At 43.7% G+C, this 21,443-nt stretch overlaps 1 protein-coding gene and 1 long non-coding RNA gene across 10 annotated transcripts in view; one reads left to right on the forward strand and one right to left on the reverse strand.

The window, feature by feature from the left end:
* Positions 1–247: 247 nt before the first annotated feature.
* LOC146186165 (uncharacterized) overlaps positions 248–21,443 on the reverse strand; it is a 233,119-nt gene continuing 211,923 nt past the window's right edge. For all 8 annotated transcript variants that reach the window (XR_014708091.1, XR_014708090.1, XR_014708089.1 and 5 more), the window contains one exon: positions 248–2,627. This is a non-coding gene — a long non-coding RNA (uncharacterized LOC146186165). The remainder of the gene's footprint in view (positions 2,628–21,443) is intronic.
* The window catches only part of LOC146186166 (uncharacterized), a 51,442-nt gene continuing 48,766 nt past the window's right edge, over positions 18,768–21,443 (forward strand). For both annotated transcript variants that reach the window (XM_084607066.1, XM_084607067.1), the window contains exon 1: positions 18,768–19,357. In XM_084607066.1, the coding sequence (XP_084463192.1) occupies positions 18,928–19,357 (430 nt within the window). In that variant the 5' untranslated portion in view covers positions 18,768–18,927. The remainder of the gene's footprint in view (positions 19,358–21,443) is intronic.

Here is a 21,443-nt window from a genome sequence, read left to right on the forward strand (position 1 = left end):
CTTCTCCTTATTCCGCCAAGCCTCATCTTCCTTCAATAAGGACCGCGGGAAGTGCGTGACAATATATATATATATATATATATATATATATATATATATATATATATATATATATATATATATATATATATATATATATGTATGTTTGTATTTGCTTGGTACAGTTTGCTTTGTTTGCCCACTCCTGCCATAGCCTCATCGAGGCTGCAGTATGTATACATAAATAAATAAATAAAGGAAACTAAGTACTTCTGTGTCATGATTTTGTGCAATAAATGAAGGTATGAATCTGTACTTCTTTTGTTACAACCAGTCTAGGCTATTTACAAAATATTAAAAGCATTGTAACGGTGTCAGTGCAAAATAGCATACGCTGACGTTGGACACTCCTCATTTTTCGAGACAATAAAAGAGAAATGTAATATGAGGAATCTGCGTGGCTGAGCAAAAATAAGTAATGCAACCTAACGATAAAATGTGTGTTATCATATTAAAAGATGCACTCATTACAGTGCCAAAACAACCACGTTGAAGGTTTATTCTTGGCACCGCCTCTTAGCTTCTGGTGCATTTCATGCAGATCATGAATATTTATATTACTGTTCTTGTTCAACTGTTTACTCATATTTGCTACAACTGTCACGCAAAGAATTTGCATTCATATGACTGAAACATTTATCTGCGTATCTTTTTGTAAATCCTACCATTTTTGTTTCCATCATATTTAATGCGAGCTCCTCGCAATACAACGGCTGTGGTTCCAGAAAGTTGTGCACTTTGGGCTTTCAAAGTATGTTCTAGCGTAATAGCTTGAACTCGGATATTCTGAGGAACTGCATGTTTCAACAACCATTATTTCAGCTGACGTAGCCGTGTCTTTAGACGTGTGTTGCCTGTAGAAGGAAGGATTTCCAGTCTGTTTTTCTAAATTGACCTTATTTTTCTACATTCTAAATTTTTCATAAAACTGGTATATTACACTAATTATTCCATACTGTGATTCATAAAACCATTGTATGCTTGCTTCCTGTGATTGCAAGTACTTCAGCAGCAGAGAGTGAAATTCCATACACCTTTTCCCTTCCGCCAATAAGAACTAACACAATACAAAAGCCAGGAGTTGTACCGTCACACTACCACGCCCAGTATCTTAGTCTAAGCAATGTAGACTTGGAAATGTACGGTTCACGCGAAGGGCTCTTTAGATACATTCCAATGCACGAAAAATGCCACTTGAAAGCACTCAACCAAAAGGCAAGATTGGCTCACCTGTCGGGCAGCGACGTCTTGCAATGAAGCTATCGTAAGAATCAGCCAGCAAGCAAGTTCGGCGTCCCTTTCGGGCTGCGACGTCGAACAGTGAAGCTCTCAAATAGGCCGAAACAAGGTTCCGCAAAAGACCATCGAGAATATGGGGAAGAGCGTACTGTTGAGATGTATGTTCTATGTAAAACCTTTCAACGTACGGGAACATTGTTCCAGATAAACGGTCTCTTTTTATTTGGAACAGTTCCTAATTTATATAACTGGAACGTTTTTCAAAAGGTTCCGCTTACTAACAGAATTTTATGTAAAGCCGGTTTAGGAATATAGGCAAGGACTTTAGGAAAGATATATATAGTCTCCCTGCATGTAACATGCGGAAATTTTACTTGAGTATGTTGAGGACGAAGAAGCGGGCGAAATGAGATGCCACTAATCTCCCGTGTGTGTTACCACTTTTCATTTTATATTTCACTTATTTCCTGTTTTGTTTCCTTTCCTCTACCCCTCAAATCACCTTTTTGTTTATCCAAGTATACCAAAAATTTTCTTTGCTATCCAATTCTTGGCCGATCCCCCTCTGTGGGTATGTGCCATAAGTTATTTGGTCAACAACAACAACAATAAACCCTGCTCGTAAGATGTTGCTAGAAAATGTATCGCACTAGTTTAGAAAAACAGAGCTGTTTCACATGGCTGCTAAGCAACGTTCGTAACCAGTGATTATACAGGCCGCCGACAGATGGCTGTTTCTGACTCATTATACATAATTTATGAGGCGAATAGGAGAAAATAACATTGTCATCAGAAAACAGTCCACGCTGCGTACTAGAGGTGGTAGCACTAGTTCCGCCATCTGCTGCTTTTCTAGCACACTTTGGCCTCACCTCTGTACTGCGCGTATCATTGCTAGTGTAACGAAGTGCATACACGCACGATAATAAGCATTTAGTCGGCTAGAGCTTGATGGACGACTCGCTGACAAGAATACCGAGGGGCGAACTACAAGTTTTCGGTTACTTCCTTCAAAGACGAAAACGTCTGGTGGTGTTTAGAGGAAGAAAACTATGAGAAAACGCCATTTCACAGGTGTATGAGCAGGAAACTGTAGCTTTTAATCTAACAGCGACATTCCCCTGTTCATAGACGCGTGAAATGGCGTTTCTATATGATTGGTACAAGAAGAATATTTTATTTCTTCCGAATCAACACATTTGGCGGTATCCAATGAAGGCGCAGTGTCTATTCCTCTTTCTCTTCATTGACTGCCACCGTTGTCCGGTGGCTTAACTGCTCTGTGCAACACCACAAAAAGGTGGGGAGATGCATTTCCTGATTCATTCCTGGGGATGGAAGCAGCGGACCTGTAAAAAAGAAAAAGAAAATGAGGAAAATATATTTCATATATTTCAGATAATATATTTAATTGGTGAATAAACCAAACCAATTAGTTTTTGTACCCAGCCTACCAATATTGTTGCACATTGTCCATGCTAAAGAGCAGCTGTCACATCAAGACTAATTGTTACCGAATAGGAGTAAGCATCACTTTGTGTAGCACGGAACATCCGTTCATGAAACGAAACGTACTACTTGTCTTTACCATCTGATGTGTCACGGCTACAATGCACTTCCCGATGCTAGGCAGATCGGCCAGGCAACTAGAATATAGGTCTGTTTTTTCTACGAAATCCCTGTTGCACCAACTATAGCAGAGTTATCTAACTAAGCTGAAGCAGTGAAATAGGTCAAAAAGCAAAACGAACGTCGAGGGGGTTTTTGAACCTTATTACTGCAATCCTTTACAAAAAGTTTCCTTTATTATTCACCTCAAAATGCATTGAAAACAGCTCATCAGGCGTGCAGCTTTAATACAGCCAACTTGGAACTTGAAGCAATGCGGGTACAAAGCAAGACTTGGTGCGAAAGTGATATTTTCAGTTCAGGAACAACGTTGCCTTCCTTGCATGAAAAACTATACGACGTAACTAATTATCGAGTGCTAATTCCCGCGTTGGGTATGTGCAATCGCAACAAAACTTTTCGTGAATAATTGAGTTGTTTACTGAGTCATTAATACCAGGTAACATAAAGATTACCAAAACTATTCGCTGCCTCAATTCAAGCTAGTGTTCAAGATAGGACCTAAATTTAAACGGATCAGAGATCTCTGGCATCCCTTTTACTAATAAGATGTAACTATAATTTGATTATACCCACTGCAGGGGGTATAATCAGGCTGATGATAATGATGATGATAATTTGTTTATGCATCAAACCATTTCGCAATTACTAAGACTTCAGGAAATATAAACGGCACCAGCAAACAAAATAATGAAATCACGCTTCCGATTCCAAACAGGCCCTAAGAAAAAGGCTCCACAGTGCAGCTCCAGAAGTAAATTGCCCGCAAGTACAGCACTTGTAAGGCCTAATCGAGAATACGTCAATTTTAAATGTAACTTAAGCAGGTAACAAAATGGAACTGATACAATATTTCGTGTGTGCTATTTGTATTATATAGATCCTCCCTCCAGCGTGTCAGGTTCAGTGATTAGCATTAGCTTGCAAATGTTTATACAGCGTGTATAAGTTAAAGCGCTTATACGCTCGCCATCACTAACCTAGATTATTGTCCGAACATTCATGTTTGTTTTTACCCTTGCTCTGATTTGCTAAGCTATTTTGTGAGATCCCAACCACGTGGTCTCGCGCGGATAATTCAGTTTAGGTACGGTATAGCGGCTCCAACGGGCGAATGTTTCTTACAGGTCTTTCAAGTTCACCATCCAAGGAAGTGATGGAACCTATGAACTGACCAATGACAGACCATGACTCTGGCTGTGCTTTCAAGCTAAAAAAAAATAGAGAGGTTCAGCTATCCTTGAGCCAAGTTGCACGAGCTGCTCCGAACCTATGGTACAACTGCGGGCGGTGAGCTGGGCTTCGGAACCCTAGTGAAAAAACCGTATTAGCCACAATAACCTCATACAGATTTCTCATACTAAACTCGTACTAAACTCATACAAATCTCATAGAAGTCTCATACAACCTCATATACTTCTCATACGATGAATGACATGTGTATGAGAATATATGAGATTTATGAGTTTAGTATGAGAAATTTGTATGAGGTTATTGCCACTCATAGGTTTTTTTCACTAGGGAAGTCGCCGAAAGACACGGTCTGACGGCCCCATCACGAAGCCAACGAAAGGAAGCCCATTGATCGTCTGACAAAAGTTTTTTTTTTCTTTACGGAAATAGTTTTCACCACCACCTCCACGAGCTTCGGCCATCTGCCGCAGCTGCAGTCGCTATTGCCACTTCGATCTCGACTCGCTTATTGAGCTACTCAGCAACAGACTAGTCTGGCTTCTCGTTTGATGTCTATTGCAGCTTTTAAGGCACGGCTGCGATCTTTGCCTTTGGCGAGATGGCGTTGTGTATGGCGTATTTACAAGAAGCTGCACGAATGTAACTTCATGAAGACTGGAATGTTCGATGCACAGCACGAGGCCATTTTGCCATTTGGCATCGATGAAGACGACGATGTTTAGCGCACAGCGTTAATGTGTTGCTGTTTTACACGAGGCGTGATCGACTGTGGATATAGCATGGTACTCGCGTGCCTGGACACCAAGATGAAGACGGTGTTGTATGTGCACAGCGAGAGAAGAAACAAATATCACTTGTTCTACAGATCCCAGTGTCAATCTCCCGCGTGCTTTATGACTTTTCATTTTTATTTCAATTACTTTAATTATTAGTTTTTTCCTCTACCCCTCAATCATTTTCTTTTGAGACGTGTACGCATACATAAAAAAAGTTGGCTGTGGTTTAGCTCCGGCTAACCTTAGTTGAATTGCGAAAGCAACGGCGGAAGCTTCTTTTGCCTGCTACATTATTCCCCTGTCACGCCCTATGAGCGTAAGGTGCTATATTATTGGGGACACTTAAGCTCATCCTTTAAGGATATGACGCGAAAGCGTAAGCTACCAGCCCACATTTAAAGTCAAACTTCAACCAAGCTGTATGGACGTACCCGCGTGTCGTAGGGGTAACGAGAATTCAAACAGTTCTGGCAGGCTGATTCTGATATCACCCTCCCATATGAAAGGAGCCACCTAAGTTGGCAGCTCCTGCCCGTGGCATAGGGGTAACGTGAAATCAAATGTCATGGCAGGCTGATTCTAATGTCACCCTTTCACATGAGAGGAGAGGCCCTGAGAGCTCTTGCTGAGTACACGCTCGCTCGAAACACGCCGCTGAGTAGCCTATCATCATCACTACTGTCATCCATACGCTAGAGAAGGAGACTTAAGATGAGCTAGTCACAGTCCCAGGCGTGGTTCAGCTGGTTAAACCGCTCGGCTGGGGATTCGAGGGATTGAGGTTCGATTCCCGGTGGAGACAATTTTTTTTATGAGGAGACCGTAGCTACGCCTCTTCACGTGCACGGCGTAGCTGCGGCCACCCGAGGTCTCGCTTTGGCTGTCGGAGTATTGCTTCCGCAACAAAACAAGGCAAAACATCTGGCGGGAGCGATGGATGGATGAATGGATGGAATATAGGAACGTCCCCTTTGAAACGAGGTGGTAGCAGTAGCTATCATGCTCCTTTTTCTCCCTATATCTTAATTATTGATTTCGAATGGGTAACTAAACCATCATTCTATTTATTGAATTTTTGTTCCTACATTACTAACATTATGTCACTTCTCTGCTTTTAAGCCACCAATCTTCCAGTCGTTTTTTGCTACTTTCCACCACCGGTTTGTTCACCCGGCCACTGTTATCTCTAAACCACAGAGCTTCAGGAACAGTGATTGCGCCTGCATCAACTTCCGGATGGATACCAGTACATTCGAGTATAATATGGTCAATTGTTTCACTGGAGTTTCCACACAGCACATGCGTAATCTCCATTGTTAAATTTCTTTTTGTAGCTGCGTGTTCTAAGGCACCCTGGTCTAGCTTCAAAAAGTAGGGCACTGCCTCTTGAGTTATCAAAGAAAGCTTCCTTCCTGATCTGCATTTTCCACTTTCGGTATAATTCCACACTCTGTTTCTTTTCCATCGAAGTTTTCCAATTTTTACCTTCTGTGTTTTTCACCTGTTGCTTAATGCTCTTTATTTCTCCGTCCTTGTGACTAGCATACTTACTAGTTAGTTTCCTAGTTCTTTTCCTCCATTGTGAGTCAACGCTTTTTAAGTACAGGTATTTAAATACTTTAGCTGCCCATCTGTTACTGTCCCATTTCCTCAGGCGTTCCTCATATAATATTTTACTCTGAGCTTCCCGTACTTCGAAAGATGCCCAGCCCATATCTCCCTGTACCGCCTCATTTGTAGTTTTGCCGTGGGCACCTAGTGCTAATCGTCCAACGGATCTCTGATTTATTTCTAATGTTGACTGCACCTCTGATTTTAGGCACAAAACCGCGAGTGGCAGCGGCGCGGCGCCGTCTGGCGGAGCTCGGCTGGAACGGTTGCTAGGAAACGGCTGTTCAAGGCCATTCGTGCCCGCCGGCCACAGGCTACGCAACGAAGCGAAACCTTGCGCAATGTTGCTTTCGCAACAAAGCTTTCTATGCTGCTGAATTCTGGGCTGATAACCCCGTGTAGTTATGTGCTATATGTTATTTGGTACACAAAAACAACAGGCGGCAAACAAGTCCATGTTGACAAAGTGGAAAGCATGAGGTGGTAGGTTCACAAATAAAGCGGAATAACGTGGAACTCGCCACTGAATGCAGTAGAGCTAACGCTATAAAAATTAAAGGCAGGACTAATAAGCAAAGGCATGATTACGAGCTGCCCTTTGAGACCTGTAAATATGCTAACTTCATTAGTAGTTCTATTCCCATAAACAAAATCCAAAATTTATTGCCGGATTGGTCTCTATTTCAACGCACCATATCCTGTAATGGCATATGAATAAAATATGGCATACGTTAGGCATTTACTTTTAAAATTCGAAGTACCATAATGCAGAATATAATTATTGCTGAACTAGCAGTACTAAGTGCAGATATATTCGAAGAAATCACTTTAAATTTTGGCGATGATTGATTTTCGTGAATCGAAGTCATTTTCAGCTATTTTGAGAAATATTATTCCAGAAGATTTCGACATCTAGCAAAACAAATGTTACCTTTTGAGGATTATAAATTAGAGGTATTTATACCCAAAGACAGGTTGTAGTGTCGATCCATACCAAGGCAAAATTTCATTTCTCAAAGTTTTATCCCCGTACTGTTATCCTCCATAAAGCACATCTGGTTCACCCCACTGCTTTTCTAAGAATGTTTGCGAATTTTGAAGCGAGAAGCTTCACTAGGCTAGTCAACTCCGAGTCTCGCGTGTGCTCTGTGTCGTTAAAAACAGATATAAAGACCCGCTTTAACCAAGCCGTATGAACGTGCCTTAGTGGCCTATAGGGGTAACGTGAATGCAAGGATCCTGGCAGGCTGCGTCTGACATAACCGTCCTATGTGAAACGAGAGACCCAAGTTGGCAGCTCCTGCCAGGGGTCCACGGCCATGAACACGGACACGGCACACAGCGACGAGCGGTTAGACCTGGCGTAGTATTGCTTTCGCAATAAAAGCCACAGCTGCGCATGCGCAAACCACGTGACGTCACAAGAGAGGCGCAGGTGGTCGGAGCCGCCGCTGCCGCCGCAACCACCGCCGTCACTCCGCCGGTTGACTTTTAGCCGGTGCCGTGCGCTTTCCCCGGGCTGTGTTTATGTCTATACAGAAGTGTAACGGTGATGATGATGATGATGTGGAATCGGAATAAAGTTTAATCTTATGTGATGTACGGCTGTAATCAACGTTTCACCGTGATGATAAGCTATGGAATATCTATAAGGTACAGTCGTGCAGAACAAGGTAAGCCACAACTACGCCAAGGAACCACAAGCTAAGCTATGGCATCGCCGAAGCTTCTCGCTTTCGATATCCAGGCTTAACGAAGCAAAGCCACCACCATTCTTTTCCATCTCAAATTCCAAACAAAAGAAGATGCTTTCGCACTGGTTCCACTAAGAAGAGTACTTAATAGTAACTTAAGAAATATTGAAGTTCGACAAAATTTAATTCGTTGTACAGGCATCTAATCAGATGCTTTGGGGAATCATCGAAAACGATTTTAGCCACCTCATGCGATAAACATTTTTTGAAGAAATTTACAGGATTTAAAGGCATTGTTTGCGAAAATAAGCTTCATCTATTTATGTGGAGACATTTTCCCAATGTATATAGGATTAATTGAAGGAATAATGGTGATTGGACTTCGATTACTGTGCTTGTCTGAACACACCCTGCTAAACCTTAAGAACTCAGGCGTGCATAATGCATAATAACAGAAAACGACATTCAATACTTGATGTTCCAGTTTCTCATTCCAAATAATTGTTCGATAATATAGCGAGGAATAATTATGAGGTAATGTTTTCTCGATAATTTTGGAATATATACCAACTTTTCGTAGTTTAGTACCCAGTGGCATTTGGTTTTGTTTTGCAGACATGACACTGTAACTTGTTAATGTGGCTACAAATGATTCCTTGTGTCATGCATTTTCCAAGCAGTTGATATATCTTTCCTTGTATTTAGTTTTAAGTTACTTACTCTGCATGGACCTCAGACGAATTCATACAAAGTAAACAAAAGCTTTAAGAAGTTGCCCTTATCAATGTTGTTGGAATGACTTTTCATGACATTGACTTTATTTTTTGCTCTTAGAATAATGAATGTGGAGGCGGTCTTAAACAATTCGCTGGAACTGCACCACCTGGATGAATTGTAGGTTGGTGTCTAACATTTCAGTACTCTACGGTGGTCTTTTCGTGGTATGCATTCATCAATAGAACGAATACGGTCGCCTTTCTCTATTTCCCTGGTAACTCGCTACGAAGTCACCCGAACGGAAGCACTGGAAAATGAAAACAAAAGAGCTATAACACCAGCAAAATAACGAACAAAACAAGAACAGCAGAATGAAAACATGAAATGTCACAGTAATTGACAGACAACTTGTCGAAAAGGGCGTCATAGATATGCACATTCACTGCTGTGAAGCAGGTTCCGCGGAAAGTTAATACACAAACTCAAGATAACATAATATATGAGCAAAAAGTGTATACGAGATGAAACATTATCTAAATGAACAGTGCATGGTGAAACACTCGATTGTCATAGAAGACCAAAAACTAAAAAGAAAGAGTGAAACATATGCCAGTCATTTTCATATAATTGACCGCGGTCCCCCTCCCACCAGAACGTGCCCCTTTTCACTGCTTGTACTCACCGCAGTAATAAAAACTGTAAACCACGGCAGTTCAAGAAATATTGGGGTACGCGCCTACCTCGTGACCCAGGTTAAGAGTCCACATTGTTTAATTTCAAAACGAATGAGAATTTCACACTAACAGTTTTGTCGATCAAAAAAAGAAACTGTAAAGTTGGCTTTGCCCCGTTAAGATCCTTTGTGCGGCAAAGCCTCAACTAAACCTATGAGGGTTAAGTTCTCTTCACTGCATCATCTTGCGCCGTGATGCCGTCTTTAAGGGGCAGACGACCGCAAATGAATGAAACAACAAAAAAGAAAGAAACAGTGTGAAGCATATCGCTGAACATCAGCAGTAATTCCGGAGTACAAATCCTAAAAAGGATCTTCTTGGTAAATGACGATATACATTAAAAACAGAGAAAATAGGCACCTTTCCAGTAAGCTCAGTGTTAAACTTATCCAGTGCAGGCTGGGATTTGCAATACTTAAAGTACTAATAGTAAATAAATGAATGTAAGAGCCCTCTATTTTCGGCTGCCATTGCAGGCGAAGCTAAAACAGCAGCTGAACCAGTCGCCTCCATCCCGTCATCTTCTCTCTCACTTTCAGACCCATCATGATTACTTGACCATATGAAAAGCATTCTCGGGACATTTAACTCCACAGCCTGTTCAGGTAACGTATTCAAAGGCCACTGAGTAAGCCTAAAAGTTTTGTTCGGTGACGTAATACATCGATGGGTACATGTTAGAACGGGAGAAAGAAGTTAGCGACACTGTAGGAAAGAGTACTGAACGAGGGTACAGGAGTACAGCAGCAGCATATGGGTACAGCAGCAGAGTGGCACAGCATCGGTGGGTGCTGCATCTTCATCAGCTAGAGCTTTGCAATGAGAGCCTCAGAGTGAGTGAAATCATCCGCGCTGCCACAACTCGAAACTGCAGCAGCTATGTCCCTAAGGCAACATAGTCCCCCATGCAGCCGAAAATTGTGAGGGCACTTAATCTCCACCTCAGCGTCATTCGTAAGCTACCACATTATTTGATAGACTGGCCCCCATATATATAATCCCGGCTTATCAAAGCCGCCCGAACGTGCCCGCGTGGCCTATAGGCAGCGTGTATGACACGGGATCCAGAAGCCTTGAAGCCATCCATCTCCCATCTCAAAGGCGAACCCCGAGATTGCAGCGCCTGCCGATTCGGTCAAGTCACGTGCTCTCGTGACGTCACATCACCCGAAAGCCAGTTAGTGCACGGCCACGTCACCTGCTAAAGGCCACCTACCAAAGCCACACCTATTATTCTTCGCTAACAACGCTGACGCCAATGCTGGATTTTCTGAATAAGGGGGCCTGTAAACTTATCGCGTTAAATTTCAAGAGAAAAACAAAATCAAGTAGCAAGAAGATTGCTTGCTATGCTAGGTGTGTATTCCATCAGTGTTCGCCTTCCCCCCTCCCCTCATCAGCTCTTTCTCGCTGAAAGTAAACACGCAAGGAACAAGTGATGTTACCGACAAGGCGAGCGGGGTTCATTGCAATGGGACGCCGGCGTCGCGCTCCTAATCATCAGTATGAAGAGTCATGTAGTATCAAGTCCGCTGTCATGCATCGGCATTAGAGCGAAGTTAACGATACACGGCAATATATTTTAATGGCGGGGTGTTACTATATGTCCCACGACACTTTTTCAAAGCAACAGCATGCACTGGCCACATCAATGCACCTTTAAAGGTCACTGGCGGCGCTTTGGCTGAATAACAATACGCTTCTGTTAAATGATACCAGTGAGTAGAAGACGCTCTAAGACGCGCTAAGGCGACCTAGGTGCATAGGGATACTGTTTGAGAAAAATATATAGCCCAGGTTGTCTGTTTCTAAGCCTTGTAACGATGCTCGTCACGTATCTTCGGCGTCCTCAATTTCGTAGGTAACGAGTAATCTTGTCCTCACGCTTCTTGAGCTCAGATATTCCAGGACTGGCGCCAAGAGCTTCGTGAAGCAATTATAGCCTCATTGGACTGCCGCGTATTAGATGAAGTCAGTTCGAATAGGTCCATAAGTGTTGTCCCACGCCAGCTGCAGCTAAGAGTGTAACCATGAAAAAGAAAATTGATGTACCAAGAAGTAAAACGCAAAGCAGCAGCTTCTCAATTCTCGGTGGACAGCCCCACGCCATGAGGGCAGAGAGGAAGATGGGAGTGAGAAAGAGGTGCTGCATTGGAGGGCTCTGCAATAATTTATAACCTCAAACTACTCGGGGGTCTTCAACGTACTACACTGACATCGCACAGAATACGGGACGCTGTTGCACTTCTCGGCCACCTGCTGGCGAATAACGCCACGCAAGCGAAATTGCACTCACAAACGCTCGCTTTTCACCCTGGTTAAATGAAGTCTGCATCATGTATTAGAGGAGGAGGAATCAACATTTAATGGGCCCGAAATAAATCGATGGTGCATGCAGGCACCAGACGGGGTGGTTCCCTAGTTGCAGGACCCATATGTTCCCAGCAGCTCCTGACCCCTGTCAATCAGTGCGAGCTGCATCGATAGGGCGGGGATGGATAACAAAATATTCCATCGCTCAAGGGGTTGGGTAGCAATTGCTGCCTATACGTAGTGTCTTGACCCCTAGATCGTAGCCACGTGTCTAAGTCAGTATTTGGTCTGCCGAGTTTTCTGTGGCGATCATTGTCTGAAACAGACGCATTTGACCCGCTCTTAGAAAGATTAAAGAAACTGGACGAAGCACACGCATCCTTAATTGAAACAACCTAAAGAAAGTCGGGCTGATTTGCTTGAGGAGCTACAATGTTGTAAAAAGGGGGAGATTGCTGCATAAAAATGCAATTCTGCACTTTAGTCTTTTTTAATGGTGCGGTGGTTAGGCGCTCGACTGCTGTGCCCAAGGATGCGGGATCGAATCCTGGCCACGGCGGCCGCTTTTCGATGGATGCGAAAAGCAAGGCGTCCGTGTGCTGTGCGATGTCAGTGCACGTTAAAGAACCGCAGGTGGTCAAAATTTCCGGAGCCCTCCCCTACGGCGTCTCTCATTTGCCTTCGTTGCGTTGAGATGTTAAACTCCATAAACCAAACTAAACCCGCAATGTAGCACTTGATTCAGAGGGCGGCTGTACTTGAAACAAACGAGACCGAGGAAGGGGAAGCACAAACTGCGAAAGAAAAGAAGGCAGCCTCTCAAAGCGAAGTAAAACTTTTGAATGAACGTATAGCGACGAAGAACACGCTTTTGGCGCTCTCTCAGAAGATTTATGGTTGGTAACATCAAGATGCGATGATGCAGAAAATCGATTACGATGATGCAATCTTCTTTTCTTTGGAATGTAAAATGATCCTGAAAAAGATTGGGTAGCTTCTGAAGGAAACATTACTTATAGTTCTGTTCAGAAAAGCTCGGGATAGCAACAACACACACCGTTCGAATGAGTACAGAGACTAGGAAAATATGACGATGATACGCGGAGCCTCATAATAGCAACGATGGTATTTTTCAAGGGTAAAGGCACATTATTGCATGTGCATGTAAATTAAAGGGAATTTCCTATTCCTTCGGCGAGGACTTTCCAATGACAATACGACGGGAAAGAAAGAAACTACAAATTTTCCAAGGCAAAAACAAAAAACAGGAAAATAACCTTTCAAACCATCGGTCGGTAAACTGCACATATGCATATGATAAACTGCAAGGACGTATACATAAGATACCACTACAGACAGTGTCGTGCCGTAGAACAGATAGCCCACCAGTCGAGTGCACGAAATAGTCATTCACTATCATTCGAATATGCCAACATCCGCAGCCTCGTACCAAACCGCGACCAAACTGCTCTCTGCATTTCTAGAGAATATTGGATCACACATCATCATTCTTGCTGAAACTTGGTTGAATCCCAACATTTCAAAAAATGAAATTTTTCCTAGTGGACTTTTATACAACATACACAGGCATGACAGTATTGATAAAAAAATGATCGTGGTGTCATTCTACGAATAAAGACAATAACATCAGACCTTATTAACACCAACTAAAATCTGGAAATTGTTTGGGCTAACTGCCTCATATTTTGATAGGAGCTTGCTACCGCTCTTCAGACTAGAAATTCTTTCGTTAGTGAGCTGCGTATCAGTATTACTAAATCAATTGAGTTGTAGCCTGTTGATAGCGCTTATCTGATCGGAGATTTTAATTATCATATTATAAACTTGGCTGAACCATCATCAATCACCCTGCCATATATTTAAACAAAATTCTGTAACATGACCTTGATTAAAACCTAATAAGGGAGTAATTACTCACTGATTATAACCTGTTTCAAGTCGTTAACCAACGCACTAACTTATTAGAACTGATACAACAGCGCCGGATACGATAAAAAAAGTAACACATTTGGACACATTAAGCGACCACCGTAGAACATTTCATAGCTATCAATACAGAACTTGAAAGCTTTTTCTATGATAAATTTATACCTTTATTTATCAGGCGATCTGTTGAAGAAATTTGGGTAGACGGTTTCATTTTTGGTCGCCAATTTATTCCTCTAATAAAAAGAAATCTAAAGATAAATCCAACCCCAGGACGATAAGAAACGAAGAAATAAGAAAATGCGTTATATCAGACTGCTAAGCTTGCATATACCACTTCCACTTGAACCAAAAAAGTGACAGACTAAAATTTATTGCTCCGGCTTATCTTCCGCGAAAGATAAATGTTTTTCACATGACCTTCCTTCCCTCACCGAAACTAATCCCAAAACATTTTATAAACAAGTTGTCCAGGTCGGGATGATGGTTATACTTCTCTAGAATTTAACGACATTCCCATCCCTGATGTTAAGTGCCCCGCAAAATTCAACGCAAAGCATTTCTGTACTCTCTTCCAAAGATAACTCTAATTTACCCGAGGTTTCCGATCTGAATTACCGCTACGTGACGACGATTGAAGTACCTGAAGAATGTTTGATTTGTTTTATGGGGTTTAACGTCCCAATGTGACCCAGGCAATGAGAGACGCTAACTGAAGAAGCAGTCGTGCGTCTCGATCATATATAATCATAAGATATCTACTTCAGCTGGAGTTGATCGCATTAATTCTAAAATATTAAAAAAAGACCATTTCAATGTCTAGCAAAACTTTATTTCATAATTTCAGCAATATTTACCTACTGGATATTTGCACTCCGACTGGAATATAGCAATAATTATAGCCTTTTTTAAAGGAGGAAACAAAAATTCAGCTGAGAATTACCGTCCAATATCTCTTACATGCACCAGCTGCGGAAGGCTGAAATATATAATTTAATATCCTGTTTTCAGTCATCTTGAGCACAGCAACCTTGTTTACGTTCATCAACATAGATTCAGGAAGGGTTCTTCCTGCGAAAGACTGTAGATATAAATTTTTAATATGAACGATAACCTTCAAACTGATTATATATTTCTTGACTTCGCCAAACCTTCCGAAAGGGTGATTCACTGCCACATGCTTTCACAATTATCATCACTCCATCTAGACTCGTTAAATTTATCATGGCTTCGTAAGTTTCTTTCGCATGGGCAGCAGTGCGTATTTGTAGATAATCTCTCCTCTAATATTTTCCTTGTTGCCTCCGGTGTGTCAGTGTGTCCTCGACCCCTTATTATTTATTTGCATCAATGATTCACCTCATAATACATCATCCTGTATGCGCATTTTCGCGGACAATTGCACCATCTACCGCGCTATTAAATCTACTAATGAACACCTAGCGCTCCAATCAGGTTTTCTTCTTATTAACAATTGGTACAACTCATGGTTAAGGACACCTAAAATAAATAAGTGTAAAGTAAATTCACTCAGTCGCAAAACGTAACAATTCTAGCTTTCCATTCCACATTTAAGATGATTTACCGCCTCATGTGTCCCATTACAATACCTTGCTATTAACATTTCCTCAGATCTTACATGGTACTTCGATATTACATTATATATGCACTGTCGCCTGAAAGTGATTACTAATTAGGATGCCTAGGACATAATCTCTGAAATTCTCCTGATAACACCCGCAAACTAGCTTGGCTTACTTTTTTCCGTGCACAGCTTGATTTTTCTTAATTCACATGGCCTCCCTATCAGATAAACATGATCACCGCGTTATAATCCATCCAAAATATGGCAGCACGATTCATAGCACGAAGCTACAACTACCGTTCAAGCGTCACTCAGATTAAAACTGATCTTCTGTTACAACCTTTAGGCACACGCCGTGACATGGCTCTCCTAACACTATTCCACATGTACGTACAGTTCAATCGATCAATTTCTTTCACCTCAATGTTCCATCACGAACGTCCAAACGATTGCATAAAAAACTCAGTTTTACAAGAATATATGATGACACAGCTGCCTTCAACTCATCACCACATCCACGAGCCATTAGATTATGGAACAGCCTTCCAGACAACATCGCTTCTCAGTCCAATCCAGGTACATTGCATAGCCAACTCATCACACATTTCACTGAAATCATCGCTGAGCTTCCATTTTCTTCAGAGATATGCTTTACTGTGGCTGTTAGGGGCCATTTTGATGTGGTTCATTTTCTTCTGTTTGCCTGTTATGTTTTTCGTATTCCTTTTCTTTTCTCTTATCCGTTCGTCATAATAGCGCTATACAGCACACGGATAATATTTGCCACGTTGCTTCGTTTTTTTTTTGTTTTTGTTTTTTTTTTTTGATTGTTTCGCTATGACCTGTGGCGCTTATTCCGTTTTGTTATTATTGTAATCATTTCAGTGTCGTTCCATCTGCTCCTCTGCACGTCTTTCTTTCTTATGTTCATATATTTTATCATGCATTATATTTTTGCTTATTTTCTTATGCATTTGCTTACTGTAACGCTGTATAGAATTTCCGCCCCCTTGCCCAACAGTTCTGTAAGATATATCAAAACAAAACTAAAACTTTCTGCGCACATTAACGTATAAACCACAGCACGTTGAAATTTGTCTGCGGCGTCCTTCTATTCGGTGAATTATTAAAAAATTTATTGCAACAAAGGCAGAACCCACTGAACATCCTTCAATAAAGCCTGGCTGTTGAGCCAGTTCGTTCGTTTCAAAGACAGGAAATGTTCAAAGCGCAAAGAATGATGAACATGCAGGCAGTCCATTCTTCGCACTGTGAACCTTTCTTTTAACTTTAACATATTTCGCACAAAATTTTGAAACCAGCGGAAACACGATGTAAGAATCGTCGTCTTCGACCTCCTAACTGAAATAAATTATTACGCATTTCAATAACTGCAGCTAGCCTGCATGTTAATCATCATCAACATCATAATAATCAGGCGGACTATTCCCACTGCAGTGCAAAAGTCTCTTCCATATTCTTCCTATATATCAGCCCCGTCTTGTGTCAACTACATCCATTTCGGATCCCCACAAACTCCTTGATCCCATCCCATCCAGCCTCCATGCTGCGCATGTATTCCCTTGGACTCCAATTCGTTATCCTCAGTAACCATCCGCTATCTTGTCGTTGCATTACATGACCTGCCCATACCCATTTCTCCTTCTTGACTTCCGGCAGAAAGTCAGTGACTCGCATTTGTTCCGCGACACACTTTGTACGTATTCTGTCTCTTGTATCTTTATTTTGGCACCTAAGAGACAATGGAATTTCCAGACTGCTTCTTTTGGTAAAATTCTCTTAGCATGTGAGTTTTTGCATGGTACGAGGCGCACACCTGAGTATTTTGGACTCAATACGCGTAATTATCGCGTAAGGCAGTGATGGTCTGCGCGAAAGCCCTCTTGCCCTGATATGATTGCTCGCATGACAGTTCATCTGCCACCGGATGGCCGTTTCCTTTTTTTTTTTTTCCTTTTTTTTTTTTTTTGCTTGTCACAACGAAAACAAAAAACAAAGGATGGCTCACGGGAGAGCTGGGCCACACCAGGAAGGAATATCGTTTAAATGGTCACTGCCATGCATGTGGATTCATTTCAAATTTTAGACGTAAATATTTTTGAACACCCCTGTGTTAGAGGAATTCTGGATTAGTCCAGAAATGTGACTGTTTCAAGCTTTCCAATAAAAATTTACGCGCTATCTGCAGTGGTTACAGAGTTAATTTATTTAGTTTCTCTATTTCAGGTTTTGAAGACAACCATCTGCTAGTCCTTTGTCTCCGCCTGATCACGTAGCTCCTTGTGTTTATCGTTTGTGTTATGGTTAGCATTTAAATGATACCAAAAAAAGTATAACTTTAAAAACCCCGTAAAATAGTCAGAGGGTGTGCCTCATATGTACATGTTTTGCGATTACCGCAAATAAAAGTCAAATACAGCAAGGACACTTCTTTGATTCAGTTTCCAATTCTAGACTGGGTGATACTGCTTCGTTGGTGGCGCGGACTCGCACATCGTTATAATTAAGCAATGCATTGCAGGTTCACGAACTCAAATCGATATAAAAATCCCCAATACTTAATAAAATTGCACTTACATGACAGTCTTGGCGGGGGTTAGAGCAAATCCGCCTCACGTTTTCAGAACTGCTGCGACATATCATTATTACTGGTGTACATGCACGCACATTGTAGGCTAGGCGAAAACACACTTAATAAAGCATATATGCTCACTTTCCGCCAACCATCGTTCAGACTAAGCACGTCGCGTAAACACTGACCAGATAACATGGTGCGGTGTTCTCGCGCACGCAGGAACTACTTTAATAGAATCAGCTCCCATGAAAAGCGAAAATACTTCACAAACTACGCAACGGTGAAATGTTGGTTGGTCGCAGCATTTCTCGGTGGCCATGCTGCTAAACGCAGGGCAGCGATGCGAGAACGTGATTAGTGAAACAACCGCGTGTTTTGGCGGGAGCCGCTCATCGAAGGTCGCCCGCACGCGGCTTTTCCGCAGACGCCGGCGGGAGCAATGTTCTTTGTGTGGCGAAAGCCGCCCTTTCAACAAGCCGCGGAGTTCACACAGCCAAGGCAAAGCGCGCGCCCGCGAGCTCTCGAAACAAAATATAGACACGTCTCCGCGGTTCCCCTCTTGTTCATCAGGCGGCGCAAGCGGCGAACTCGTCACGTGGCGTTACCTCGTCGTTTACGTTTGTGAAGTTGGGTCAAGTAAGGAGAGGAGGGGACGGCGGAGAGAGTTCTCTTCTCGCGATTTGTACTTTACCCGCCGAGCGTCGCCGCTGTCGTCTGGCGCGCCGGGAGTGGGCCCCCAGCTAGAGCGCGACAGGCCGATGTTCGGCGCCGCTGCCACTGCCGGACAACTATCGGAGCAGGCGTTCCCCGTCCACCGGGCACCAGGGAATTCCCCGGGCGGTGTGCTAGGGAAATGATCCTCATGGAGTCTCGGACGCCCGCCGACGGCCCCGGGAAGGTCCCCAGCAAGCTGCCGGGCGCCTCCACCGACGCCGCCTCGGCGCCGACTTCAACGAGAACGGCCACAACCACGGGGACTAGCCGGAGTCCCCAGTGCGCCCGGTGCAGAAACCACAACCGCAAAGTGGCCGTGCGTGGCCACAAGCGCTACTGTCCATACCGCATTTGTGTCTGCTCAAAGTGCAGGCTGATCGCCGAGCGCCAGGTGGTCATGGCGCAGCAAGTCGCTCTCCGCCGGGCCCAGGTCCAAGACGAGGCGAGTGGCCGAGCAGTCTTCGAGGAGGTCGACCCCAAGAGCCTGCTCGACCAGCCGCCGCCCAAGGACGTGGTCAAACCTCCGGCTCTGGTCAGCTCGGCGGCAAACTCGTCGTTCGCCGCCAACGGTGGGTGTCTTATGCCTCGCGCGCGCGGCTCCGCCAAAAGGGTTAACCAGGCGCAACCCCTACCGTTTGTGACGGCGAGAGAAAGTGGGGGCCGCATTCCGGGGCTTCCGTCCGGTGGCCGCTCCCCGGCGAATCGAGGCATTGACGCATGCAAGTACGCTTCGGGTCTTAGACACGCTCCGGAAGGGCTTGAGACGGTGTTTCTTGTGCGTCAGCAATGGCGCCTGGCCTGTTGCGCAAGACGCGTGCCGTGCAACAGCACACCTACATTGTTCGCGCACTGCAACACCGTGCTCGTAATGGGCCCTTTTCCGGTTTTAGGGTTCCGCGCGGAGCGTCGGCCAAACCAGCCGCTGATAATCGAAGGTGAGCTGCCCGCGCACCGTCCCCGTTATAAATTTCCAGTCCTCTGGTTCGTTCTCGAGCCGATGGGTCGTCTCAGAGAATGAATCAGGAGAGTTCAAAAAACAAAGAAGCCAGGCCGTGGTTCGAAGAGGAAGACACACGTGGCAGTATCTGGGGCGACCAATCGGCGCCGTTGCCATCCCGCTGCCGCCATGTCCCAAGTCGTGACGTCTTGAACTGACGTATCTGCGTGCCGGAGCAGGCAAATCCGTTCTGGTTGGCGGAAGCTGCTCTCGCGCGCAGGTCTCCATGCGGTGTCGGCTGGTAACGCGTCGCCGAAGGGGAGTGCCAGATCCGCTTGCGTCCGCTGGTCATTCCCCATTACGCGTAATAAATCTATACCAGGTCAAGCTGGCGTGTAGAGAGCGAGAGGAAAAGTGATTCCACCGCTAATGGGCGCTGTGAGCAGTGTGGCCAGTGGGCATGCCCGTAGGTGCTTCAGTTTTTCTTTGTTCTGTTCCGTTATGACTCGCCATCCGCTCCTCCTCACTCTCGCCCCTCCCATCTTGCACTCTCACCCTCACGATGCTCGATCTCGCTGTGGCCGCCAGTGGGGAGCTAGGCTTGACCTTGAATTGTGCGCAAGTGGCGTTTTGTTAATTTTGGGCATTGTTGCGAACTTGCGATTACAATTGCCCAATTTTGTAGCTAACTTATGCTATCTCTGCATCACCGGTGGAGGTCGTCGTGGTATTTGATCTTGCGTGAATGTGATGCCGGATGACAGCGAATTCTGTTCACATCGACACACTTCGCGGTCTTCATGGCACAGTGCAAAATGTTTGAAGTTCGCTGTTTACTTTGTTTCGAGGATTGCCTGTTGATTTTACTTGTGAATTCACGACATTACTCCGCCACTGTGCACGACATTTATGCCATCCCTTTGCCGTTGAATGTCGCTGAATACAGTTTTCAAGCGTTGGCCACTTGGAATGAGTGCTTTTCTCGGTGCTGGCGCTAGTTCTATCGACAAGAAGTCAACAGGCGCTGAATCAATCAATGTGTGGAGATATTACGTTTTGGTCAAAGTGTTACTTGTTCTCTATGACATGTCAAGGGGTTCACACTGCGCCAGTCTTTCATTTTTAATGAGCGGCTACTGCTAGTTGACAAACTCTTGCGGTTACAAACATTATATGAGACAGGTTTTTGGGCTAGATTGGACATGTTAAAGGAGTTAAGAGGAGAAACGTCATAAGTATGTAGCTCCATATGTGTTGTGATTTTGTACTCGAATCTTTGATAGCATCAGTGACGCGCAATCACTGTTTGGCTGCAGCTCAGGTCGTGAGGTCCCATGCATTCTTGCATCCCGAGAACGCGAACGCTTATTCTACACGCTGATTCTACAACCATCCATACGTGCAGGGAGATTAATAGACTTGCCCGGGCATCTTTTTGCGATACACTTGCAAGTACAGTTGCACCTTGGTCAATGATTTGACTGTTTCTGCTTCCTCCACCAACTCAGCTACGATAACTATCTGCCAGTGCGTTGTTTATTTACAGCAGTTTTTGTCATTTGTTCCTAATGTAACGATAAAACATGTCAGGTCGCCAGTGGAGCACTTTTAAATAGTTGTCACTCCACGTGCTAAAATGATGTAGGTGATGCTATATATCATTACCTTTAAGGTAGTTGTTTCCACTTATTGCAATAAATATAAGTATAATGGACAAT

The sequence above is a fragment of the Amblyomma maculatum genome, chromosome 6 (genome assembly GCF_055883805.1).
Source record: "Amblyomma maculatum isolate TAMU_Amacu chromosome 6, ASM5588380v1, whole genome shotgun sequence".
Lineage (NCBI taxonomy): Eukaryota > Metazoa > Arthropoda > Arachnida > Ixodida > Ixodidae > Amblyomma > Amblyomma maculatum.